Here is a 27,939-nt window from a genome sequence, read left to right on the forward strand (position 1 = left end):
ACGGCCTTTATTATGTTGAGGTAGGTTCCCTCTAGATATACTCTGTTGATTGAGGGTTTTTATCATGAATGGATATTGTAGTCTGTCAAATGCTTTTTCTGCCATCTATTGAAATGAACATGATTTTTATTCTTTCCCTTGTTGATAATGATGTATCGCATTGATTGATTTGCGAATGTTGAACCACCCTCGCAACCCAGGAATAAATCCCACCTGACTGTGGTAAATAATTTTTTTAATGTATTGTTCGATTTGGCTTGCTAATATTTTGTTGAGGGTTTTTACACCTACTGGCCTGTAGTTCTTTTTGGAGTTTTGTATCTTTTTGTATCTTTATCTAGTTTTGGTATCAGGGTAATGCTGGCCTCATAGAATCAATTTGGAAGCTTTCTTTCCTCTTCTGTTTTTGGAATAGTGTGAAAAGAACAGGTATTCACCGTTCTTGAAATATTTGGTAGAATTCACCTGTGAAGCTCTCTGGTCCTGGACTTTTGTTTGTTTGGAATTTTTTGATTACTGATTCAATTTTAATGCGGGTAATCACTGTTCAAATTTTCTATTTCTTCTGGTTCAGTTTTGGTAGGTGATGTTTCTAGGAATTTATCCACTTCTTCTAAGTTGTCCAATTTTTTGGCATATAATTTTCCATAATATTCTCTTATAATGCTTTGTATTTCTATGTTGTTGGCTATCTCCTCTTTCATTAAAAATGATTTTTTTAATGTTTATTTTTGAGAGAGACAGAGCACAAGGTGGGGGGCAGAGAGAGGGAGACACACAGAATCTGAAGCAGGCTCCAGGTTCTGAGCCGTTAGCACAGGGCCCAACATGGGGCTCAAACCCACTAACTGTGAGACCACAGGTGAGCTGAAGTTGGATACCTAACCGACTGACCCACCAGGCGCCCCTCCCGCCCCATCTCCTCTTTCATTTCTGATTTTATTTGAAAAAAACATTTTTTCTTTTTGAGGCATTTGGCTAAAGGTATATCAATTTTGTCGATCTTATCAAATCAGTAACTCCTGGTTTCATTGATCAGTTCTATTGCTTTTTAGTTTCTATTTCATTTATTTCTGCTCCAATCTATTATTTCCTTCCTTCTACTGTCTTGGGGCTTTGTTTGCTGTTCCTTCTCTAGCTCCTTTATGTGTAAGGTTAGGTTGTTTGAAATGTTTGTTTCTTGAGGTAGGCCTGTATTGCTATAACCTTCCCTCTTTGAACAGTTTTTGCTGCACCTTAAAGACTTTGAACCGCTGTGTTTTTCATTTGTTTCCATGTGTGTTTTGATTTCCTCTTTCCTTTTTTTGGTTGACCCATTCACTGTTTAGTAGTATATTTAACTGCCATGTGTTTGTGCTCTTTCCAGATTTTCTCCTGTGGTTGATTTCTAGTGTCATAGCATTGTGGTCAGAACGGCTTTGATCTTTTTGAGTTTGTGGAGACTAGTTTTGTGGCCCAATATGTGATCTATTCTGGAGAATGTTCCATATGCACTTGAAAAGAATGTGTATTGTTTTAGGATGGAATGTTCTGAGTAAGTCTGTTAGGACCATCTGGTCAAATGTGTCAATCAGCCATGGTTTCCTTGTTGATGTCTGTCTATTGATGTGAGTTCCAGTTAAAGTCCCCTACTGTTACTGTGTCACTGTTGATTTCTTCCTTTATGTTTGTCATCAGCTGCTTTATGTGCTCCCATGTTGGATGCATAGATATTTACAATTGTTTTATTTTCTTGTTGGATTGTTCCCCTTCGGACTATGTAGTGTCCTTCTTTGTTTCTTGTTATGATCTTTAATTTTTTTAATGTTTATTTTTGATAGAGAGGGAGGGGAAGAGAGAGAGGGAGACAGAGGATCCGAAGCAGGCTGTGTGTTATCAGTGCAGTGTCTGATGTGGGGCTTGAACCCACAAACTTCAAGATCATGATCTGAGCCCAAGTTGGGTGCTTAACTGACTGAGCCCTCCAGGCACGCCTATAATCTTTATTTTAAAGCCTACTTTGTCTGATATAAGTATTGCTACCCTGGTTTTCTTTTCACTTCCATTTGCATGATATGTGAGTCTCTTGTAGACAGCATATAGATGGGCCTTGACTTTTCATCCCATGTCTTTTGATTGGAGCATTTATTTAGTCCATTTACATTCAAAGCAATTATTGGTAGGTGTGTACTTATTGCCATTTTGTTACTTATTTTATAGTTGTTTTTGTGGTTTTCTCTGTTTCTTTCTTTGCTTGCTCACTTATGGTTTGCTGGCTTTCTTTACTGATATACTTGGATGCCTTTCTCTTTATTTTTTGCCTATCTATTAACAGTTTTTGATTTGTGGTTACCATTAGGTTACATATAACACCTTATGCATATAGCCGTCTATATTAAGTTGATGGGTGCTTCAGTTTGAACCCATTCAAAAAGCACTACATTTTTATTCCTCTCTCCCCCACATCTTAGGGTATATGGTGTCACACTTCACGCCCTTTTATTTTGTGAATCCATCGACCGATCTTTATAGATATACTTAACATACTGCTTTTGTGCTTCCTACAGAGCTTACTCTTGCTTCATGGTCCTTCCTTTCCACTCAGAGTCCCCTTTAACATTCCTTGTAAGGCTGCTTTAGTGGTGATGAATTCCTTTGTGTGTCTGAGTAAGTCCTTATCTCTCCTATTCTGAATGATTGATTTGCTGGATAGCGTATTCTAGGGTGCAGGGTTTTTTTTTTTCCTTTCACTACTGTGAATATATCATGCCACCCTCTTCTGGTTTGCAACGTTTCTGCTGAAAAATCAGCTGGTAGCCTTCAGGGTTTTTTTTTCCCCTGTATGTAACTGTTTCCTTGTGCTGCTTTAAAAATGGTCTTATCACTACTTTTCGACATTTTAATTACTACGTGTCTTGGTTGTGGGCCTCCTTGGGTTGATTCTGCTGCAGGTTCTCTGAGCCTCGTGGATCTGGGTTTTTGTTTCCTTCGCCAGATTTGAGAAGTCTCCGGCTATTTCTTCAGATACATTTTCTGCTGCCCTTTCTCTCTCTCTCCTCCTTCTGGGGTCCCTATAATGCAAATGTTACTACGTTTGCTGGTGTTGCTGAGTTCCCTTAATCTATTCTCATTTTTATGAGTCCTTTTTTTTTCTTTCTCTTGTTCGGCTTGATTGCTTTCCATTCCTCTGTCCTCCAGGTTGCTGATCTGTTCTTCTGCTTCCTCTGTTTACTCCATCTAGTGTATTTTTAATTTTGGTTATTGAGTTACCTCCGATTGGTTGTTTTCTATTTCTTTGTTGAGGGTCTCCCCGAGGTCCTCCACTCTTAAGTCCGGTGAGCGTCTTTATTACCGCTACTTTGAATTCTCTATCAGGCAGAGTATCTGTGTGACATCGCTTGTTGTGATTCTGTCCTGTTCTTTCATTTGGGACACGCTCCTGTCTTGTGTTGTCTAGCTCTCTGTGTTTGGAAATTCAGCTACGCCTCCTGCTCTCGAAAGGAGTGGCCTCATGAAGACGAGGTCCTGTGGTGCCGTGTCCCCTGTTCCCCGGGACCTGGCGCCGGAGGGTGTCTCCTGTGTGTGTGTATGGCTATGCCGCATTTGCCACCAGTCCAGTCATCTGCAATGGCTCTCTGCCTGTTGTGGGCAGGGTCCGGCGCCCGTGTTGTTGGTGGGCCTGTCTGGAGTTGCCTCGGACTCGAGTTGGGTCGGGCCACGGTTGAACAGGCATGTGTGGTTTTCTTCTGCTCCCCCTGGGGCAGGAGTCCCTTTGAGGGAGTCACTTGGAGGCGGTGCTGCCCCCCCGTCCAGGCTGCTTGCACACTGCCACGTTCACGGCGCCGCTCTCGATGGGCTCCCGCTGAAGGCGAGTTGTTGGGGGTGGGGGCAGGTGTGCAGAACACAGAGGCCAGGTGCACGGCGTCAGCAAGGTTTGTGCCTGGTCTGCTGTAGGAGGGGACCTGGAGCCACTCTGGAAAACCAGTGAGGCTGGGTTGGAGGGGACGCGTCTGCGGCGTTGGGGGGTGGAGAGTGTTCCCACCGAGCTGGTTCTCACCGGCGTCTGGTGTATCTAGGCTGAGGGGCAGGGCAAGAAAACGGTGCCCACCAGCTCTTTTGTTTTCGGAGTTTTCCAAAGACCCCTGCCCTTCCAGCACGGGTTCTAAGACTAGTAAACAAACCCCAGGCACTCTTCAAACTGCTGTGTCTGTGCTGGACCTCAATGGGGCTGTTTCTTTCACTGTTTCTGTCAGGTCAGGGGTTCAGTTTCTGATGGCGGTCTGCCCGTCTCAGAGCCAGGACTTGAGAAGTGAAACCTCTGGTTTCAAAGCCAAATGTCAGGGGGACTCGTCTTCTCGCCGTGGGTCTCCCCCTCTCCGTGCCCGTGGTGTCCCTCCCTCGTGCGGGTCAGCGTGGCTCCTCACGGTGTCTCTGCCCTTCCTGTCCCCTTGGATGTGGCCCATTCTCTACATTCAGCTGTGGAGAGTCTCTTCTGCCAGTGCTCGGGTCATTTTCTGGGTCCTTGACCCTGCTGTGGGTGTTGGACGAGGTGGGCCCAGGGTCCTCCTACTCCCCCGTCTTCCCCAGAAATCGCTCTTCTCTCACCTTCATAGTTTCCAACACGGAGTCAGAAGGAGTGAGCATCACTGGTCTCTTATACAAAATGGGCCATTTTTCTCTGGCTGACTTCAAAGGCTTGGAGCCGCTTGACTGCGGGCCTGGATTAAGGTTTGTGTTTCTTGAATCTATGTGTATATGCTTTCAGTAAACTTGCTAAACCTTTAGCCATTGTATTCTCTAATTTCTTTTTCCTGCCCCACAAGGATTTTTCCTACGCAGAGAGAACACGAGGGGCAGACAACGGTGTAAAATGCTGTTAGGAGAAAACTGTTAACACCGGAATCTACATCCAGTGGAGATACTCTGCAAGAAAGGCAGCCAATACATTTTCAGATGAGGGAAAACTAATCAAATCCCTTAGCAGTGAGCCTATAATACAAGAATTGTTTTTCAAGGACAGAATTTCACTTAGAACTCTACGTCCTAGTTTTAATCCCCCGATCTCTAATGGTCTGTGTTTCTCTCTCTCAAGGAAGTGAAGAGGCTGCATCTCACCTGAGAAAAATATTCTTCTGATATGCGTGCGGCCCACTCGATGCACTGCTCCAGCGGTCGGCAGGGGTTGGACACGTCCGCACACTTGATGAGCATCCGTTTAATCAGAGTCCGGTTCTCTGGAGTCCGGAGCATAGTGTTTATGGCTTCTTCGTCTTTATTCGTTTCCTAAAACACAAGTGAGATTCAGAGCAATCCAAGTGGGCTCCCTGGGGCCAAGCTGTGTCTCACAGGTGGGGCCCCACGGTATGCCCGGGCCTATCCGTGACGGCTTCACAGAACAGTGCTGAGGACACCCTGAGCGTGGAGGTCAGCCCCTCCCTTGACAGAAAGGGAAAGCGAGGTCCAGTGAGATCCGAGCGGGACCCGAGAGTAGAGGGTAGCGCTGGAGGTCAGTCTTTGTGCCCTTCCCTTTCTTGGCTCTTTTCTTCTTCTCATTCTAGGTATTTCTCACAGCTGCTGTTTCTTTGTTCTACTGCTCCCCCTTGGGACCTGAGTGGTATCTTTTATCACACCTACCGAAAAAGAACGCGAACTCTAAACATAACGGTTTCTCTGCGCTTTCACCAAAAGGAATCTTGTGGGGCACCAGGCTCCCTGCTTCGTACAACCCAGCCCCTACCCCAGTCCCATGGCAGGTATAATCTTGGGAATTAGCCATCAGTGCACCAAGATGGTGTCAGATAGAGCGATGCTTCTGTAACAGTTACTCTCTTTTGACGTGCACTCATGAAAAGATCTGTGGTAGGCACGAAAAGCAGTATTACTTTATAGACGAGGGCACCGGGACCCAGAGAGGCGAAGAGATTTGTCCGCGGCTATCCAGCTGGGCCAGGATAAGAACTGAAGGTGGAACTTTAGTCCTGGGCTCTGTCTGTTCGAGGTGCTACATGCCGTCTGGTCTGCTATGGGTTCTGAACCCCTGGTATAACGGGCCCCGGTTGGAAGAGGGAGGACCCGGGCAAAGAGCACGGTCAGAGACAAGCCAGTCTCCTCATGCTTTCCGAAGGCGTCGATCACGTGATTTCCACGAGTAATCACAGTAGTCGAGAAAGGCCTGATGGTCTCGTCTCGGTGAGGACAGACATGCCATCAAGATGGGCGCGTGCCCGCCCAGAGCTTGGGCTGCCTCCTCCCCTGGACAGCCGCCAGAGTGGACACCACCAAGGCTGCCTCGACAGGTCTCCTTGCCCCGTGTCCCAAGGGCTTCGTGCTGGCTCCTCTCTTCAGCCGTGTGACTACCGTTTGGTCCCGCCAGCTGTACGGTATTTGCTCTCGTATTACTCTGTCCCTGCTCTGGCTCACTAGATGGACTTCTCGTCTCTCGGAAGTAACCCCAAGTACGGACAGAGGAGAAACCCGACTTTCGAGTGGAACAGAACTCTCAGCTAAGTCTCGGAACTGCCCAGACTCTCTGGAGGAAACGAGTCTGTGGCCGAAGTCAGCCAGGGGCAGTGGCCCAGGTGACACACTATCCAGGACAGGCGGAGCCACTAAAAAAGGGTGGTGCCGGTGCCCCTGCGCTGGAGTCCCTGGAAGGGAAGGGAAGTCAGAAGCAGGCTGACGAACTGGGAGAACAGGTGAGGAGGAAGGGAGCAGAGTTGTCATAGGTTTCAGAGGGGGTCACACAGGAACAGGGGTGAAGGGTAATGAGTTAGCCAAAAGCCACGGTCAGAGGACTTGCAGAGGTGAAGTGGGGTTAGAACTCAAGGAACGGTGATCCTGGCCTCCTGGGACGCCATCCTGAGCACGGAGAAGGCTCTCAGGATGGTGACAGGAGCGGGCAAGGAAGGCAGCGGAGGAGTCAGTGAGCCGGTGCCAAGTTGTTCAGTGTGTGGAGCAGGTAGAAGGGCCTCGAAGGAAGAGGGTTCGTGAAAGTAGACGCGATAGGTGCTGATCTCAGGCTGAATCTAGTAGAATAGGTCCCATTAAGTGCCTACCTTGTCCCCTGCCCCTTAGTCCTAGGTCTCGAGATTATGCCCATTGTACAGCCCGGGAAGGCGAAGAAGAACTTGGATGGGGACCCAGATCTGTCTGCTTCCATAGCTGTGGTCCCCTGCCTGGCCAGAGGCTTCGTGTCGTCCTTGCCAGGCAATTGTTGTGGCAACTCCAGGCCTCAAATCCAGAAATGGGGGGTGGGGGGCAACAATAATGTCACCCTTAGGACCAAAATACAGGGTCCTTCTCAGCCTCTACTGTCCTGTGACCGAGACCAACAGAGGAGAGTCGCTGATGTGACAGCATGTGCACAGTGGGGGTGGGGAATGAGACCCGTCAAGGGCTCCAAAGGACCCCAGGATGCCCGAGGAGTGGGGAAGGGGATGCGTGTGAGAAAGGGCACAGGAATGGTCCACCCACCTAATGTTAGCTTCAGAGTTTCCGCATCTCTTTTTGGAGGTCTTTTTTCCTCCCAAGTTTTTACATAATTTCCCAACCAATAGATACTAAACCCAGCGAACCTGCTAGGGGAGCCCCTGCACAGCTCCCCGCCTCTTACCCCAGTTCCCCACAGCACAGAGGGGTAAGGGCCCCCGGTCCCCCATCCACGTTCTCCTTGCAGTCGGTTTCCCTTACCTCGTTTTCTTCTAGTGCCGCCAGGGGCTTGTTGATGCTGTTGACAAATTTGTTGACGTGCTCGAAGTGTTTTGTCATTTCCGTGGCCAAGACCATGTCGATAATACCCTGGCGCAGCGTCCGATAGTCATTCCTGTTTCAGACAACAAATGAGAGGGCGCTACGCATTACTCATCCGGACCAGACAGGCACTCCTGATACGGCTGTGAACTGTGTCCACGGCAGCTAAAATGCTCGTGTCCCTGGAAGTGGCAGGGCACACGTTGGAACGAGATCGTTAGTGAGGGAAAACTGAAGTGACAATCAAGGAGCTTGTGGGCAAGGCCTTACAGGCGAAGCGCTCACCATTCTGTAGTGCCGGGCCCGTAGCTCCGGGAAGAAGAGAACATGGCAGGGGCTTACAAAGGCAGAGATCTGTGGCTACAAAGAATGTACCCCCCCAGAGGAACCTTGAGATCCACCAATTTCAGTGCCCAGACACTTAGAGGGAAGATCTGACAGCTGAGCAACTCACTCCAGCCCTGGTTTTTATCTCTGGTTCACTTCTTTCCTCCACTCACCCCATTCCTCTCCCTGGACACAACCCAACTTATCAGGTCTTGCATATTTTTCCAGAGACAGCTGATGTATGTACCAGCAACGATGAATAAAACCTACTGAAATTCTAGAACATGGCAAAAGGGAGTTGTGTAAAATCCGGAATCTCCTTTTTAAAAAATCTCCTATAAAACATTCTTTAAAAATCCAGGTTAATAAGTACAGGTCCCTCCCCTGTACCAGGCCCCACGCTGGGCACCGAGGGTCCAGCGATGGACAAAAGGCACCGAACACCGTGATCTTACGGAGCTGAAGAAGCAAATGAGACATGAGACAAGTAATGAAAAATGATTTAAACACGTGATGAGTGCCGTGAAGGAACTTCGTACTGAGTAATCACACATGAACTGAGGAGTCACACGTGAACACCGACAAGGGCAAGAGGGTTCTGGGCACAGGAGGGCGGAGTGGAGTGTTTGGAGCAGAGATGGAAGAGGACGGCTTCTCCGAGTCTCGGAGTCTCTAAAAGCTCAAGATGTCGGCACTGTCCTTGCCATCTTGAGATGTCAGGTCACAAAACTGCTGAGCCTTGAAAGCCTCGTGCTGAGAGAAAGCCACCGGCCACAAAAGACCACGTCCGGGGTGCACTATTTGTTATGGGTTGTGCAGAACTGGAGGCAGAACGTGCATCAGTGGGGTTGCCTGGGGGGGGGGGGGGGTGGGAAGTGACTGCCGGTGAGTTTGAGCTTCTTCCTGGGGGGTGATGGCCACGCGGCCCTGACTATACAGACCACTCTTGTACGCTTTAGATGGGTGAACTCTGTAGTATGTGACGCGCGTCTCAAAGCTGCTAGAGGGACCAACAAACACGCTCCCTGACCCGGTGCTCTCACCTCTCCATGTTTTTGAAGATATTGCATGTGTCATCGCGGGTGGTCAGCTGGAAGGCCAGGGCCGCGTGGTGGCTCTCCAGCACGGCAGTGTCGTTGTACAGGATGGCCAGCTCGCTGCCGGCATTGCACAGGAAGGAGTTGGTCCTCCCGGGGTGGTCCACGTCGTGGATGGTGGCTGCAATGAGGGCGGCGACCTCGTCGACCGGATCTAATGTTTGCTGCAAACAAGAGATCTTTTCAAAACGGGGCACGGCGCAGAGAGCAGGGAGGCCTTGCGTAGAGTCTGCTTTCCGCCCCACTACTTTCAGGTAAAAAGGTGCCAGGTTTCCGAGAAAAGCGTGTTGTCGGCCACATCCTGTTTTCCTGGCTCTACTCAGAAACCGTCTCACGTCCGTACTTGTTCCTTAGGGCACACGATCTGATTCTGGGTCTCGCACAAGCTCAGGACTTACCAAAATACGAGGTGTCCTCGACCCAGGAGTCACCTCCTCAGCCAGTCTGTCTCTCGACCCATCACAAAAAATGTCTGAGACACTGACTTGAACCAACCGCAACCAGCATTACTACCTGAGAGAAACAGCTTCCGATGTGCGTCACTCACATTAAGGGGCCGGTCTAGCGCGTCCCCCCCCCCCCCCCCCCCCCCCCCCCCCCCCCCCCCCCCCCCGCCCCGGCTTTTGGTGCGATCTCTGTCGGGCTGATGTCAGGATTGGGTGAGTTTGGTACAATAATCTGGAGGTTTCCCCTCATTTTCAAGTCTCTGAAAAGGCTGACGCAACACAGAAAAAGTCCTCGAAGGGACAAAGACCTCACGTGACCGTCTTGAGTCGGGAGCCCGATTTGGAAGAATTCGATCGGTAAATTCAGTACTTCTTCCGTGGTGCTGACCTCCTGGCTTCCTACTTCTAGGATCTGATTTAAAACCTTTCATCTTTAAGGTTTCAAGTTAGCGTGGAAGTGTCTGGCACTTTCTGCATTTCTCGATTTGTTTGGCTAGAATTTAATTTTCTTGGTTGTTTCAAAAAACCATTGTGGATTGTCATCTGGCCCTTCTCATTCTGTAGGCCTTAACGGATTTAAAGTATTTTCTCATCTGTAGTGGCTGACATTTTTAAATCTAACCTTTAGTTATTAAATTGTTTTGTTCTGCAAAGGTTAGAAAATATATGAAATTCTGACGTTTATTAAGACATCCACTACGTCCTGGTAGCAGCTCATTTTTGGAAATATTCTAGAGACACTTGAAAGGAAGGTGCACGTCTAACCAGTCTTGAAAATTTATTTCAATTGAAATTCAATACTTTTAACTTTAAGTGGGTGAATTATCTATGGATTATATCTCAATCAATGCTATTTATAATGAGCTGCGCTTTCTAAATATGTATTTGCATGTTATCTATAGAGTAGTTCGAAGGCAGTAAATCAAAGCAAAAATTAGGCTATCTTTATACACCGAACCACACACAGACACCCCTCTCCGCCACCCTGGCCTTTGTTTTCATACTTTTATATAAAACGGTCCTCTCTCTGAACTCTTAATTCTGCCTATAGTCTTGGTCTGATGTCGCTGTCCTCTCTCACACGAGTCCCCTGTCATGGAGAACAACATGGGACCGGCAGGCGGCTGCCCTCGCTCTGCCCGCCCGCCTGCCATGCCCCGGGCCCCACGCGGCCATCCCCGGGTACCAGGACACCTGGACAGGAGGCTATACCGTATCACCCCTCAAATAGCCCAATTCTTAGAGCAGAAGGATCAAACCACTTTTTTTTTTTTTTCTAGGTTCTGCTAAAAGTGAAATAAATGGCAAGGCCACGGGAAGTCCCTGGACCCTCTGGGCCGTGCTATTACGGACACTGAAGGAAAGAACACAAAATGTGATGAATCAGCTCATGTCTAGTTGCTGCTTAGACAGTCTCCCTAATATAGTGATTTCCAACATGAAAAGCTTTCTCAGGAAGCTTGGTTTGGGAGTGGCCGGTGAGTCACGTTCCTCGAGTGGAACCTTCCCCCCCTCTCCCTGCTCTCTGGGCTACAGTCTTCTCACCCCCCTCCCCCCTGCTGCCTCGAAGCTAGAGCTAAATAAAGCCGCTGGCCGGGGCCCAGGCAGACTGAGCCAGCTGTGACTGGCCACCGGCAGGTGCCAGTGGCCACTGCGGAGACTCAGCTGAGCAGGACGGGCCCTGGGGATACGAAAGGAACTTGCTGGCCACATGGAGTGGACGGACCGGTAAGATCAGGAATGTGCCCAAGAGGAGCGGGCACATGGAAGAGGGCATCTAAGTCAGTACTGGGGATGGAGGGCGGTCTAGGCAAGACTTCCTGGAGGAACAAAGGCTGGTGTGGATCCCTGAAGGAGAGGTGGGGGACACGCGGGACCAACAAAGGGAACAGCATGTTGAGGGCAGGAGCGTCAGAAAGTACGGTGGTTCAGCGTGTCTCACACGTGGCCCGTGTGTCAGGAAGCTGTGAACATCATACTATGGGGTTTTACAGTTCAAATCCTGTGGCGGGTGGGAGGCCGGGAACAACAGGGTCAGATGTGCTGTCTGGGAAAGCCCGCGCTGGTAGCGGTGCGAGGGAGCCACGGGCTCGGGAGCTTTCACCGGCCGCCGCGTAGACAAGAAAGGATGGGCCCTCCCTAGGAGGGCAGCAGGGTATTATGAGGCGTCCTGAATGAACATATCGAATTCACAGAGCTTCCCGGCCGGGCGGCGTGCAGGCGAGGACCGCTCCAGCAGTCACCCTGCACGGCAACTTGGCCGAGGCGGCGCACCGTCCCGTGGCCCTGCCCGCTGAGCACAGACACAGCTCACCTTTATCCTCTCTTTGCAGAGGAAATAGGCAGTGGCATGAAGCACGTCGGCAGAGTGTGTGGAATTGTGGTAGGGGTTACAAGAATGGTAATTGGCTTCAATAATCTGCAGCCACGATCTCAGCGTCGCCTCAGAGCAGTTCAAGAATTCACAGATTCCAAAGCGCGCAAACATTTTGAGACCAAGATAGATCAGAGGCCTACAGAGAAAAACGTCCACAGCGTTAAAACAAAGAAACAGGCAAAGCGTGTGGAGCCCCAAAGAGGCTCAGACCCGACCGGCCGACCCGAGCCCAGCTTCGGCGAGCGTGTGGGGCAGGGAGGCTGCCCGAGCGGCGTCCGTGTCCCCGGGGCCCCGGCGGCTGACGCCAACCTTGGCTGGAGCTCTGGGCCAGGGCCCCCCACTGGCTGGGGCTTTGCTGGGCCTGCCCTTCCGCCTTCGGTGACTCCTACTTGCACCAGTAGATTCCTCAAAATCCACGTGATGCCAGGCTTGAACCCTGTCCTCGCCTTTGGACTTGCTAGACCTGTGTTATTGGCCAGAGGTCCTGTCTAGAGGCAAAGAACACTTCTTGAAGGCTGCCCGTGGCCCAGATACTGTCACTTGTCACGTAACGGCCTCAACAATCTGAAGGTGGGTGCCGTAGCAGGAGGCGGTTTCTCCTGAGAAGGTGACCAACTGGCCACCGATTCAGGTCCTTCCTTGAGAAGTTACCTCAATCCAGCATCTGGCCTCGGGCTTGGAAGGGCAAGAAATGGCTCTGCTGAGGTGGCATCTGGAGGTCACCACGCTCCCAGGGCTTGAACCGGCCCACCTTGGCCTGATTCACATGAATGCAGCGTCACTAGCACGTAAGCCAGGTGCTCAAAGATTCGTTTGCTAGAGTATTCTTTCTATGGCCCCTGCCCATGTGGGGCGCATGGGAAGAGAATGTAGCGGAAGGCTGACTCCTGGTGGGCATGATCGGAGGGTAGAGGCCGTGTGAGGACAGTTCACCCAGACTGGAGGGGACCTGAGGAGTTAGCCATCCCACGGGCCCACAGAATACACGCAGGTCCCTCCGGCCTCACCCCCACAAAGCGCAGCCTTGGCCGGAAATGCAGACGGCCCTTCCCAGGGTGCCCCGTCAGCCACAGTGCTCTAGCCAACTCTGTGCTTCCCTCAAGGGCCGAAACTCAAGGTAAAATCCCAGCGCTGTCCCCACTCTGTGTGAGCGTGCCCAGATCAGGACGACTAGAGTTCGGGGGGTCCCCATGCCTGACACCAACACGGCGACCACGATGTGGGGACAATTCTTGGAGAATGTGTGTTTCTAATTCTAATTCTAGGTTCTGAGTGGGGCTCTCGCTGCTCCCTCAACATACCACCACCTACAGAAGGCACGTCCGTATTTTCCAGGAAAAACCCCTGCCACTCAGAGACGTTACGTCCCTTGTTCAACTTCACATGGGCCACGAGTGGGCAGTCTCTGCGGGAGTTGTGACGAGTCGGCCCTCCCTGACCCCTCTGGGGCCCTGGTCCTCCCCTGGAGCCCCCCCTCCCTGACCAGGACCTGCCTCTGGCAGAACCCCCGCTCCTTGGAGGGCTTTGTCCGCAGATGCCCTCGGGACCGGGCTGTCTGCCTGCGGGGCTCCCCGTGGACGCACCTTTTATGTGTGGCGGCCTCCAGTTCAAAAATATCAAAGTCCCAGTACTCTTCATTTTCCATAGCCCGAGCTATCCGGGGAGGGATGTCGTGAAGGGAGATGGGGGTGACAACACTGCCGGGCACCTGCTGCAGGCCTGCAAAGCGATGTGATTTGGGGAACAAGATTAGCAGGCTTTTCCATGTTAACTGCTCCGTAGGGGGGACAGTGCTGCTTCCAGGGACAGCTGCTGTGTGTTGGATGTTTTATGACCGACCATGAAACGTCTTACTGCTGAGAAAGGTCAACGGAGCAGTGCCTGAGTGGCTCAGTCGGTTAAACCTCCGACTCTTGGTTTTGGCTCGGGTCACGATCTCACGGTTTGTGAGATCGAGCCCACATCGGGCTCTGTGCTGACAGCTCGGAGCCTGCTTGGGATTCTCTTTCCCTGCCCCTCCCCCTGCTTGCACGTGCTCTCTCAAAATAAATTAACAAAAAAAAATTTATTTTCATCATTTAAGTGCTACTACAATATTAACAGTGATCCAGAAGATTAAAAAGTTAAAACTTACTTTTTGTTGAAAGAACATATTCATTCCCGGATAGTCTTCGCAAACCATCCTGATAAAAATCAAGGAGACAAGAAAAAGATAAGTCACAACTATTCTTTACTTCTTTTTTAAAAATTTTTTAAAAATAATTTTATTTATTTTTGAGAGAGACTGAGTATGAGCAGGGGAGGAGCAGAGAGAGAGAGAGGAAGACACGGAATCCGAAGCAGGCTCCAGGCTCTGAGGGTCAGCACAGAGCCCGACGGGGGGCTCGAACCCACGAGCCAGGAGATCATGACCTGAGCCGAAGTCAGATGCTTAACTGACTGAGCCATCCAGGTGCCCCAACTATTCTTTATTTCTTGAAAACACTGGGAGGGACAGTCGGTCCCAGAGGACAGCTGAGGGCAGCCTCCCCAGCAATGCACCCAAGGCTCCGGCGCCCCTGGGGTCAACCGCTGAACGCGGTCACCTAACACAGAGCAGGAGGCCTGATGCTGGGAAAACTGGCTGAACTCAGGGGAGGCGGGGAGGTGATCTTGCACCAGGCCCCAGAGCCCAGCATTCCTGTGGGCCCTCAGCACTGGTTCGGTTTCTCAGGGACAGCTGGCCTCTGCCCTCAAGACTTCCCCACTATTTTCTTGCCACCCTCCTCACTGCCAATGGACACGAGGATTCCTTCAGAACACTGGATTGTTCCGGGCCCTCTATGCACCCTCACTCCACCCGGCTGCCTCTTGCGCTGAGAGCCCTCCCACCTTCCCTCGCTTCCCCCCTCACCCTGGGACACTATCCCACCCCCGTGGTTTCCACCTCCCGCCTACGGGTGCTAGAGCCTGTGCCTCAGACAGGCAAGGCCAGGGTTAGACACTACTGTCACTGGGAACCACTCTCGATTACTGCCTTCACATTACTGCCTAAAACCTTGTTTTTCCGAAATCCAGAGAACTTCAGAAAGCAGGCGTTGGCAGGGGAATTGCTGTTGTTTTTATGTTTGGTGGTGGTGAGGTGGTGACTTTTACTTCTGACCGAGACAAAAGGTGACAGACAGAGATGGAATGATGTTTTCCAGAGAGCTTTTCTTCCCTTGCGAGACCTCTCTGCTAGAGGGGCTAGAGAAGGTATCCAGGGCCGCCGGGGCCCACGGTGCAAAGCCATCACATCTGCATAGGATGGTTGGGAAGGAAACCGAGCCCCGTGCCCCAGTGCCTCTTTTAACATATGGAGTCTTTCTGTTTTGTAATTGGTATGAAACACTTTATATGTATATTTTTTTCCTGCCCCAGTTTTCAAAATAGGTGAAACAATTTTTATGTTTTATTTCCTATTTTCCTCATAGAACTCCTAAGCAAAAATGGAGAACCCAGCCCAGCAGACGCTCTAGAATATGCTCCTGCCTCTTCTGCTTCAAGCTGTGGTCTCCCTTGGTGGCCGGCAGTAGGTGGGGGACGGCTCTGGCCAGAGTGCCGTCGAGCCCGGGTGATGGTGGGGCTCAGGCCACGACTGCCCCCTACACGCACTGAGCTCCATGTGGCCTAGCCCATAAACACGTCATCTCTGGGAAGACAGACAAAAACAGCAGGCTCTAGCCAGCTGCCGGGGCAAATACACTTACAGACATTAAGCCTCCAACAAGGTCATTGGCATGAGGATCATCGTCCTTAGCACCGAACTGTGGCGAATACAATTCAGTGGTTCTCAGAATCTCCAGCACACGGTCTAAGGCTTCTGTCACAGGCATGGGGCTGCTTTCCTGGGCGGCGTTGATAATGTTGATTACCTACAGCATGGAAAGAAGACGTGAGTTTCCTAACCTCACGGACGGTGAGAGAGCAATGCGGAGAGGCAGGCCGGCGTGGCGCTCGGCGCTAACTCAAGACCAACTACAACGTTCATGTCCCACGTCCTCTCTTTAGAGGAGGCAGCTCCATGCGACCACCGCAGCATTATTATCGGTGTGGGTCGCTTTCCTCTCTCTAGAAACAGTCAACCTGGAGAACAAGGACTCCTGTGCATGCCGCGTGGAGACAGCGCACGCTGCTTCACCTTGGTGATGGGCGCCTCGATCGTCATGGAATGTATCCGGGCCATGGAGGAGTGCCGTCTCTGGCTGCTGACTGTGGAGAGACCACGAGATGCAGAGCTCAGGGGATGTACAGCCCCAGGTACCTGCTGACAAGCCCCGGGCTCTGTGCTCTTCCTCGCTCCCCACCCCCCAAGTCCCCATGTGCTCAGCTGCGTGACAAAGCGATCGGATGAGAACTATGTGGTCACCTGGCTTCCACCCAGTCCCGATGAGCCTGGGGTTCTTCCAGAACCAGCTCTGCTCCCTTCAGTCCTAGGCACTAGGATGCACGTGTGCCCCCCCCCCCCCCCAGCCTGAACTTCTGATGTCACAGGCCGGAGGAAAAACAGAGGAAACAATCTAGCAAGTCAAGGCCAAACAGCCTCTTTTGTGTTTATAACAATCAAGCTTTTAATATTCAGCTTGCCACGATCCAGGAGCAAAAATGTTCTGGAAGACAATGCCACACAGGCTCTTTGTTTCATATATGGCAGGAGCGATTAATACAATTCACCATTAATCAAAATACATGACTGTTTGGTTAAATTTCTCAAGGCACCTTTTGGCATTTTCCACTGTGATGCTTAGTCTAGACCAACTAGGTACATACCATAAATGAGGCAGCAACTCTCAGGTTCTGTCTGAAGTTTGTGGATTTTTTGTTTCTACTGTCAAGATATGGTTCCTTTGGGGTAAAGGGAAGGCTGGGCAGTGTACAGACAGGAAAAAAATGGACACACAGAGTTCTGGGTGTCTCCCTTGAAAGCCCCACTGTCAGGCCAAACGCTGTTTACCAAAGACCTTCAGGGACGACAGACTGTTCCAAAGCGTGATAGGTGAGCCTCGTTTTAGCAAATTGAGGTCTAAGGAGAAACACTGCCAGATGAACCAACTCAGGGGCTCTTAAATGCTTTTCATTTGGGGGACCCACAACACTCCTTAAATCCAATGTTGGTGACCAGCGTATGGTTGCCAGCTTTCCATTCTACCCAATAAGGTCATTAAACCAAGAAGAATAACCACTGTTTTATCACTACATCATAACAGGACCTGTTCTCATTTAAAAATGTAATGAAAGGGGGGGGGGCGCCTGGGTGGCTCAGTCAGTTACACGTCCGACTTTAGCTCAGGTCATGATCTTGTGGTTTACAGATTCAAGCCCCACATCAGGCTCTGTGCTGACAGCTCAGAGCCTGCTTCAGATTCTTTGTCTCCCTCTCTCTCTGCTCACGCTCTGTCTCTTGCTCTCAAAAACATTAAAAAAAAAATGTAACAAAAGGGACATCTTCTTATAAAAATGAAAAAAAAATAGCACAATGATAGCACAAAAACAGACACATAGACCAATGGAATAGAGACCCCAGAACTGGACCCACAAACATATGGCCAACTAATCTTGACAAAGCAGGAAAGAATACCCAATGGAAAAAAGATAGTCTCTTTAACAAATGGTGCTGGGAGAACTGGACAGCAACATGCAGAAGAATGCAACTAGACCACTTTCTTACACCATTCACAAAAATACACTCAAAATGGATAAAGGACCTGAATGTGAGACAGGAAACCATCGAAACCCTAGAGGAGAAAGCAGGAAAACACCTCTCTGGCCTTAGCCGCAGCATTTCTTACTTGACACATCCCCAAAGGCAAGGGAATTAAAAGCAAAAATGAACTATTGGGACCTCATGAAGATAAAAAGCTTCTGCACTGCCAAGGAAACAATCAACAAAACTAAAAGGCAACCGACGGAATGGGAAAAGATATTTGTAAATGACATATCGGACAAAGGGCTAGTATCCAAAATCTATAAAGAACTCACCAAACTCCACACCCGAAAAACAAATAATCCAGTGAAGATATGGGCAGAACACATGAATAGATACTTCTCTAAAGAAGACATCCAGACGGCCAACAGGCACATGAAAAGATGCTCAATGTCGCTCCTCATCAGGGAAATACAAATCAAAACCTCACTGAGATACCACCTCACGCCAGTCAGAGTGGCCAAAATGAACAAATCAGGAGACTATAGAGGCTGGAGAGGATGTGGAGAAATGGGAACCCTCTCGCACTTTTGGTGGGAATGCAAACTGGTGCAGCCACTCTGGAAAACAGTGTGGAGGTTCCTCAAAAAATTAAAAATAGATCTACCCTATGACCCAGCAATAGCACTGCTAGGAATTTACCCAAGGGATACAGGAGTGCTGATACATAGAGGCACTTGTACCCCAATGTTTCTAGCAGCACTTTCAACAATAGCCAAATTATGGAAAGAGCCTAAATGTCCATCAACTGACGAATGGATACAGAAATTGTGGTTTATATACACAATGGAATACTACGTGGCAATGAGAAAGAATGAAATATGGCCTTTTGTAGCAACGTGGATGGAATGGAGAGTGTGATGCTAAGTGAAATAAGTCAGACAGAGAAGGAAAGATATCGTATGTTTTCACTCTTATGTGGATCCTGAGAAACTTAACAGAAGACCATGGGGGAGGGGAAGGAAAAAAAAAAGTTAAGGAGGGAGCCAAACCATAAGAAACTCTTTTTTTTTTTTAATTTTTTTTTTTTCAATGTTTTTTATTTTTATTTTTGGGACAGAGAGAGACAGAGCATGAACGGGGGAGGGGCAGAGAGAGAGGGAGACACAGAATCGGAAACAGGCTCCAGGCTCCGAGCCATCAGCCCAGAGCCTGACGCGGGGCTCGAACTCACAGACGGCGAGATCGTGACCTGGCTGAAGTCGGATGCCTAACCGACTGCGCCACCCAGGCGCCCCCATAAGAAACTCTTAAAGACTGAGAATAAACTGAGGGTTGACGGAGGGTGGGAGGGAGGGGAGGGTGGGGGATGGGTATCGAGGAGGGCACCTGTTGGGATGAGCACTAGGTGTTGTATGGAAACCAATTTGACAATAAATTTCATATTTAAAAAAAAATAGCACAATGAAAAAAGGCAAGAAGAAGAAATAAAGGTCACAAAGACTGTCCTGTGTGTGCTCAAACCCAAAGGAATCTACAAACACTACTCTTAGAGCCAATGAATAAGTTTATCAAGGTTACTGGGTACAAGGTCAGTACACAAAAGTCAATTTTATTTCCAGAAACTGGCAACAGACAATTAGAAATTGAAATAAACATCATTAGGAAAGCATCCAAAAACACCAATATGTAGGAATATACGTAAGGAAAGATGTGTAGGATTTATACACTGAAAACGCAGAACTGAGAGGAAGTAAAAACAACCTAGAGACACAGAGCATATCGTACCACCGAGCTTTCCCTTTTCCCTGAATTCATCTGTAGATTCAAGACATTCTTAGACAAGACCCCAGGAGGCCGTGTGTGTGTAAAGTAACAAGCTGATTCTAAATCTTATACGGAAATGCAAAGGACTTGGAACATCCAAGACAGCCTTGAAGAGGAACAACTTGAAACTAACTACCCGATATCAAGAACTGTAGAGGCTGTAGCACTCGATGGTGGTATTGGTGCAAGAACAGACTAAGAGAACAGTGAGACCCAAGAGTCCAGAAAATGACCGTATACTTACAGTCCCCTAATTTACAACAATAGCACTGCTGCAAAGATGTTTTTTTTTTTTTTTCTCAATATGGTGATGGGCCAACTGGGTTTCCATGTAGGGAGAAAATTCATCCTTGAGCCCTACCTTCACCAGTGAGACCAATTTGAAATGGATCACAGACCTAAGGTGAAAGATAAAACAAGAAAACTTCTACGAGAGAACGTAAGAGAATATCTTCATAACCTCGGGAGAGGGAAAGATTTCCTGAACAGGATACAAAAAAGCACCAGCTGTGATAGAAAACACTGATAGAATGAGCTTTATTAAAATTAAGAACTTCTATTCATTAAAGACCATTAAGAGAGTGAAAAGGCAAACCACAGACTAAAAAAATGTATTTGTGATGCCCATATCCAAAAGAGGACCCATATCTAAAATAAATAAAGAATTCCAGGGTGCCTGGGGGGCTGTCAGTCAAGTGTTCAACTCTTTTTTTTTTTTTTTTTAAATGTCTATTTTGAGAGTGAGAGGGAGGGAGAGAGAAGCCATGCAGGCTTCACATCATCAGCTCAGAGCCTGACATGACCCTCGATCCCACGAGCCGTAAGATCATGACCTGAGCCAAAATCAGGGGTCGGATGCTTAACTGACTGAGCCATCCAGGGGGGCCCAAGCATCCAACTCTTGATTTTGGCACAGGTCACGATCTCACGGTTGTGAGATCAAGTCCTGTGTTGGGCTCCATGCTGAGTGTGGGGCTGGCTTGGGATTCTGTCTCTCCCTCTCTCTGCCCCTTCCCCGCTCTCGCTCTTTCTCAAATAAGTAAACATGAAAAAATAAAATATATAAAGAATTCCTATAAGCCAACAAGAGAAACTCAATTATAAAAATTGGCAAAATATCTGAACAGCACTTCACAAAAGAGGATTTCCAAATGGTTAGTAAGCGTATGAAGGGGGTACTCAACCTCATTAGTCATCAGGAAAATTAAAATTAAAACCGTACCCACCAGAATTGCCGAAATTTAAAATGCTGAGCTAACCACTTCTGGAAGGCTGCAGAGCAACCAGAACACCCACACCTCAGCGATAGGGGGTGACCTGATACAGCTCACACCAGAGAGACCTCTGCAGCTGCCCAAAGGCCCAGAAATTCCACTTCTAGGCAGGACAGGAACACGTGCCCACCCCCAGAAAGACTTGGGTAAAAACATTCACGCAGCCGTCCTATTATTTTAAGTAGGCTCCATGCCCAGCACAGAGCCCAACGCATGACTCAATTTGGGGCTCGAACTCACAACCCTGAGATCAAGAGCCGGACGCTTAACTGACTGAGCCACCCAGGAGCCCCTGCAGCCTTATTCTTAACAGCCCCGAAGTGGAAAGATGAACACAGATGCCTCTGAATAAAAGAACGGATAAGGGTGGCACGTCCCTGCGACAGAGGACTGCCGAGCAATAAAGACAATGAAGTACGGACTCGCCTATCAACATGGATGGATCTCAAAAACCTAAAACAAGCGATAGAAGCCAGACTCAAGCAGCACGTGCTGTACGATCTCTGTGAAGCACAAGAGGCCCACTTAATTTACGGTCCCAGAATCAGTGGCGGCCTCTGTGCCATAAAAGGTGTGCGCGCGCGCGTTTTCTGTATCTGCTTTGGGGGGGCAGTTGCACGCATGTTGAACTGCTGAAACTCACGGAACTGAACATTCGACATCTGAATTCCACTGCATGTAAATTATAACTAAGTTAAAAAAGAGTGGCAATGAAAAACCAGAAACGTTACAAGAAAAATGTTTAACTCTTAAAAATACAGAGAGGGACTGAGTCAGCCTAAGGACGGACAGAAGCAAGAGGGGAGGAGCGGAGACTGCTGTGCGGGGTGGGGGGGGGGTGTGACTTTGCCCCTGCCCGCTCTGCCCGAGGACTTGGGAGGACCACGGGGCTGCTCGAGTGGAGGCCGCAGCGAAGACGGTGGTGGCAGCTCCTGCCACCCCTGCAGGGCACCACGCACCCTCACCCCTCACGCAACCCTCTGGGGACAGCACACCTGCCCCCCCGGTCACGGTGAGGAAACGGAGGCACGCGGGTCTACCCACAAGGTTGCGCGGACAGTACACGAAGCTGGGACCCGAATCAAGGTGATTCTGAGGCCAAAGCCCGTTTCTCGCCCGTGTAGCAGGGCGGGGCCTGCTCAGTCTTTCCAGTGCGGGACACATTTGTCTTTTCGGAGCCTCGCAACCAACCTGAGGACACTGGCTCTCTTGTCTAATCTGAGTTGCTATTGCCCTGGAAAGCTGTGGCTTTTTATCTAGTGACAATCAACTCCACACGCTTCCCTTTTCATCTCTGGGTCCAGGAAAGTACCCAGCCAGCAGTAACACGTGCCTCCACACTGTATTAACCATTTTCATTACATTTTAAAAACGACTAAATCATTCGGGCCACATAGCTATGTAATCTTAAAAAATTACATTCCAATTAAAACGTACTATTTGCTTAATAAGGGTCTTTTGCATCCCCAAATGCAGCTCACCTCTCCACCAAAGGGAAGTTTCCATGGCAACCCACGACGGACTATGTTAAGAATTTCTAGATGCGCTGTGCACCACCCATACAGTAACGGAGATCAACAGACATCTTCCACTGTTCACAGTTTAGAAAATCAACGATAGAATAGATAGTAAAATGTATCCACGAAAAGGCTGAGAACGGAGCCCACCGGCAGGAGTCGGGGGAGGGGACACGGACCCGGGCTGTAGAGCGTCCCCTCCCCTGTCCCGCACTGCAGGTGGACAGGGACCCGGAGAGGAGACTGGGGACCGAGTGTCAGGAGTTCACCTGCTCTGCCCCTTCCCCTCGTCTTTGCACCTACCTTCACTTGCTCGAGAGGCAACAGCTCTGACATCGAGCGAGCTTTTCCTTCTGTCTTTGTGTTTGCCTGACTGATTATCTGTGGAAACAATTAAACTATAAATCACCTCTTCAAAGGGATTTTGACAACAGATTAGGAAAGTTACCAATTTAAAATTTTTCAACAACAAAATGTGGGAATTAGAACACCATTTAAGAAGCCCCCCACATCAACAGAATGCCCAGAGATGAAGGCTTTGACCAATGAGGTTTTGGGGGGGGGGGTGACTTCCTCAAAATGTCCCATCTGGTTATAGTCATAAGCAACTGCCCTACAGCTTCCAGATTATGTAGTTACAGAGTCCTGGGACATGAAGCCAAAACTAGAAGAAATGAACACAGGGAAAGTCTTCCTATCATACTGCTGCATATATAATTGAGTAAAACGGTAAAAAAAATTTTGATTCCTGCCCATCCATGCCTCAAAGGGAATTTTTTTGTTTTTTAAACAAAACATGCTCTAAAATGTCCCAGGAAAGAATGTACCTCTCTTCAAGGGTAGCACAGGGAGCGCTGATGGGTTTGGGGTCTATTTCAGATGACAGTTCGTCGACCTCCCCGACCCCACGGCTCTCCCGGGCTGTCTCTGCCTCCTCTCTCCCTCGACCTCCCACGCCAATCAATGACAAGGCACAGGTGACCTTCCTTCCCGTCCCCTCCTCTGTGCAGGTGCTACACGTGGTGCTGAGCCTCTCTGGCCTGTCCCCATTTCACAGACGAGGAAACCGGCAGCCGCCCTGCTGTGCGGGAACATGGAGCTGGCGCTCGGGCCCCCTGACCTGCACGCCGCGCCTTCTCGGCCTTCGCTTGGCCACCTCACCTGGAGTCCTGCTCAGCCGCAGGATCTGCGTGCAGGCCCCAGGCACCCCTCCCCACCATCAGGAAGCCCCTTCACTTGTTCTTTGCTTCGTTCTCTTCCACGCGGGCACCGGCAGCGAATTTGTCAAGTCACGGATGACCTCCTTGTTTCTACACCTGAAGGACACGGTTCAATTCCTACCTGGCTTGACTGCGGTCCCAGACACAGCTAACCACTCTTTCTGGAAACTCACACTTTGCACGCGTTCACCTCCTCCTGGTTCTCCTTCTGTCTCCTACTCTTCCTTCCCAATCTCACTCTTCCTCGGCAACCCCCCCAACCCCCCCGTCATGGCTCCCTTCCTCGATCCCAAGGCTGTCCTTAGCCCTGCTCATCTCAGACAACACGTCTCCTCGGGAGATCTCATTTCTTCCTACAGCGGAAATTAACTCCTGTGCTGCTGCCCTATCCCAGGCCTCTCCTGAGAGCCAGACTTCCATCTCAGCTGGCCACTGGCCACCTCTAGCTGGACACCCCTCAGGAACTTCCAGTCAACTCATGGTCTCCCCCATATCCACTGAAGTTTGAAACAAGTCCTACGTGACTTCTCCGTACCTCTCCCTCAACTGGTCAGCTAAATCTACAGATCTTATCTCCTAAATTCCTCTTCAATCTACCCCTGCTCTGTCCCTGTCCTAGCTAGACATGTGCCATCCTCCTCTGGATTATGACAGAATGACAGCCTCCCACACTGGTCCCACAGTCCCCAACCTTGTCCCCTTCATCCCATTCTCCGTAGGCAGCCAGGTGATCCTCCTAAAACAGATCACTCTCCCAATTACGACAATTCAATGGTTCATCACTATTTTTAGGACACGATTTAAACTCCCCGGTGTGGCACCCAGAGTCTAGGATAGCTGGATCTCCTCCTTCCAGCCACGACCACCTATTTGTGACGTGCTAGTTCACCTCACAACCTTCTACGCCTTGGCACGGACTGCTCACCTCCACTTGGGAACCTACCCCTCCCATGCTGCCTTCTTCACCTGGTTAACTCTCGATACTCTCCCAACATGCGGTTCAGGTACCATAACCTCGGTGAATGTTCTTCTAATGCCTCCTTGCACCCCCAACATCGCCAGTAACCACCTACTTTACGTCTACCTTCCTCACCGGCTCTGGAGGACACGAGCGCAGGAACAGCCTTCCTGTCTTTTTCTTGGGGGACCAGCACTGCCCAGCCATTAACAGACCCTCAACAGACACCTGCAAATCCCTGAGCGTGGGCGAAAGTACCGCCTCACACAACGCTCTGCTTCCACGGCTCCCTTGCTTGAAACCCTGCAGCGCCACGGGGAGCAAGTAACTGGCTGGCAGCCAAGGACAGGCCACTTGCCACAGTCTGCCTCTCGCCTCACCTGCCGTGACCCCACGTGGCTGTCAGCACGCCTGCCCCTCCCGCTTCCCACACGACACTGTGTCCTCTCTGGATGCTCACTCCCTCAAGTCGGATCGCCCTCCCCCCTGCCCCCCGCCCACCACACACAGACCCGGTATGATGGCTGTGAACTTACAAGGTCACTCCTGCATTCTTCTCCCCTGGAGCCACTCAACAGACACTCTCTGGGCGCCTCCCGTGTACTGGGCCCTACGCCAGGCATTAGGGATATGAAGACGGATAAGGCAGGTCTCCTCCGGGAGACAGGCAGGCAGACAGCAGATGAGTTAAGTTTAGCAGATGCAGCCAAGAAGAGGAGGGGGCCATCTCCAGGAGGAGGAAGCCGCTTGCCTACAGACCAGAGTGTAGCTGTCCCGAAGCAAAATGCAGCGCGTGTAACCAAGGACTGGGTCGGGGCAAAAGTGGCAGAGGCGCAGGCTTCCGTTTGTACTGAACGTTTTGAAGTCACTTTATCGCCGTGTAAATACTGGATCTTCCTGGCTCCCATTTGAGACCCATCTCCAACAGCCTGCACCTGCTGGGATGCCGCTCCCGCTGGTCGGCTCTCAGAAGCAGACTCGGGGATTGTCGGAGGGTGAATGCGGGGTTCGGGTCTCAGGCAGACTGCAAGCCCTAAGGAGCACGAGCCAGGCCCTCACCCCGCGGAGCCCTCACCACAAACAGGAGAGCTCCGAGGCACCCGGCCTGGTAACGGACAGCAGGCTGCACAGGCCTCGACCGCCCGGGGCTCGCATCCCGCACCACCTGTGACCTCCGCTCTGTGGTCTCGGTGTCCTGTTCCATAAAGTGTGATCCTCCCACACAGCCCCATAGTTTTAGTAGAGAAAAACGAGCAGCATTTCCTTGCCTTGCTGGGTAAATCCAGGGAACCCCGGAGAAGCAGTGAGAGCGGGAACTGTTCGGCACCTACAAATGTGCCTCCACTGCCACATTAATGCTGTGCTGTCAGCATGAGCTCCATTAAAAAAAAATTTAACGTTTATTTATCTTTGAGAGAGAGAGAGACAGAGACAGAGACTGAGAGTGGGTGGGGGAAGGGCAGAGAGAGAGGGAGACACAGAATCCGAAGCGGGCTCCAGGCTCCAAGCTGTCAGCACAGAGCCCGATACGGGGCTCGAACTCACGAACGCGAGGTCGTGGCCTGAGCTGAAGTCGGACGCTCGACTGACTGAGCCCCCCCCCGGCGCCCTGTAAGCTCCATTTTGGTTACAGGGAAGCTGAGAACTGGGTGTCTTGCACGACTTGCTTACAGGTCACTGCTGGGAGCGCGGCAGACTTTCAGAGAACTTTCTCGGCATTCTCAACAGTTCGAGCATTTGTGGACTGCCTGCTCTGCCCCGGGACCACCGACCTCCCAAGAGCCTGGTCAACGAGCTGCTTGTCAGCCCTCCTCCTCCGTGGTGTCGCTACCTCCTCCAACTGAGAAAGCCGGCTTCCTGCAGACCCAGACTAGCACTCCAGGGCCTCGCAGGGTTCTGCGAGGCCCATACCGGTGGCCCCAACCCCACAGCTCAGGAGAATACCTGTAAAATACGCTGCCCGACCTGGAACATGGCCCGTTCCTGGTGAGGCCTTTCCCGCCCATCTTGTCCTGTGAGCTACCCAGCCCCCCACCAGGGAACAGAGTGCAGGCCTCTCATAAGCAAAGACACACGCCGCCCGGCACACGATGGCTGAATTCTGGTTGCACGAAGGACTTCCACATCCTGCTTCCCTACACGTGCCCCCCATGTCTGCTGGTGTTGGGCCCCCACCCTCAGCACCTCTCCTTCCCACCTCACCTCCTCTCGTCAGGGGCGCTGCCCAGGCCCACGACTCTGGCCTCTCCGTACGCCCCCAGACATCTCCACTGGACCATTCCAGGCACCCTAGATGGACCAAGTTCAAATCTAAACTTGCTGTCCTCGCCCTGCACAAACCTGCTCTTTCTCCCGCACTTACTGTTTTCATCTGTGCCATCCAGTGGCCAAGCTAGAAATCTTGGTGACATTCTCAAGTGTCTTCCCTTCATCCCTCACATGGTGCTGCTCCCCAGTCCTACGATTATACCAAGTGACTCTTTGCCTGGAGTCTTTTCTCCGTACCATCACCGTGACTGTCTTTCCCGGAAGGGGTCCCTTTTCATTTACTTCTTTAAGGGGAGACTCCTGCCCCCTCTGCTTGCAGGAGGAAATCCAAGCAGGCCTGACCCGGCATCATCTGTCTCGTCGGCTTTATGCATACTGCTCATCCCGGCAGGAATGTTCTTCCTGTCCTGGGGCTGACCCCGCCCTCTAAGTGACGCCCGTTCTCCCCCACTGTGGCACTACAGAGTAGAGTCTGTTCAAATTACTGCTTCCTTCCCCCCTCCAGTGAACTCCATGTTCATTTCTGTGCCGAAAGCTGGCTCAGAGCTGACTCCAGACCGACTCAAGGTTTACAAACTGGACAGATGACACATGTGGTGTCTTCGGTGACACACGGTATCATGTGCTTCCAGCCGGGTATGAAAGACCACAGGTGCGGCAGTGAAGCACGGCTGTGAGGAAGCCACTGTGCCCATGGTGACGGCGACATTGTGCCAGGACGTCGGCAGAGCCTCGGTGTCCCCGGCACACTGCTCCTAGGGCACGCCTTCGACAGTGGGGACGGTCACCCAGCTTCCTGTTTGTCTCAGATTAATTCTTAAGCTTTTTTGTCCAATCTGTGAGCCACCCTATTTCCTTCCACTAAACTCCTTTTCTGCTTCAGAAATGACAGTGCCGTGTGTAACCGAGGGTCCTGCCTGGTCCGTGGCCCCTGACCGCTTCCCTCCCTTCCCGGGGCAAGACCGTGGTCGGTAGAGTCTTGTGGACATAAAAGTGGTTACGCTGCTGGGGGGCGGGAGGAGACCAGAGAGCCAGCTCCTCGGGGTGAGATGGGGAAGACTCCAAAGCGGGCACCAATCAGGTGCTGAGACAGAACGGCCCGGCACAAGAGCAGTCTGGGAGGCTCTGCCCTTGCCCGACACCTAGGACCAGGTCACTGAGTCCCCCTGCCAGTCCCCGCCCTGCTGCTTCCTGGCCGCCAACTCTGAGGTCGCATTTACCCCTTCCGAGCTTAGTGT

The 27,939-nt window shown here is 50.6% G+C and overlaps 1 protein-coding gene across 2 annotated transcripts in view; it reads right to left on the bottom strand.

Annotated features, from left to right (window-relative positions):
• Window positions 1-27,939, bottom strand: part of PDE8A (phosphodiesterase 8A) — a 154,602-nt gene that overhangs the window by 12,691 nt on the left and 113,972 nt on the right. The window contains exons 12-20 of one of the 2 annotated variants that reach the window (XM_043554669.1): window positions 22,559-22,636; window positions 16,135-16,205; window positions 15,704-15,868; window positions 14,110-14,158; window positions 13,559-13,694; window positions 11,913-12,111; window positions 9,099-9,316; window positions 7,669-7,801; window positions 5,095-5,262 (exon numbers count right to left, since the gene is read on the bottom strand). In XM_043554669.1, the coding sequence (XP_043410604.1) occupies window positions 5,095-5,262; window positions 7,669-7,801; window positions 9,099-9,316; window positions 11,913-12,111; window positions 13,559-13,694; window positions 14,110-14,158; window positions 15,704-15,868; window positions 16,135-16,205; window positions 22,559-22,636 (1,217 nt within the window). The remainder of the gene's footprint in view (window positions 1-5,094; window positions 5,263-7,668; window positions 7,802-9,098; window positions 9,317-11,912; window positions 12,112-13,558; window positions 13,695-14,109; window positions 14,159-15,703; window positions 15,869-16,134; window positions 16,206-22,558; window positions 22,637-27,939) is intronic. The other variant, XM_043554670.1, reaches the window with a different exon arrangement.

Source organism: Prionailurus bengalensis, chromosome B3 (assembly GCF_016509475.1).
Source record: "Prionailurus bengalensis isolate Pbe53 chromosome B3, Fcat_Pben_1.1_paternal_pri, whole genome shotgun sequence".
NCBI lineage: Eukaryota > Metazoa > Chordata > Mammalia > Carnivora > Felidae > Prionailurus > Prionailurus bengalensis.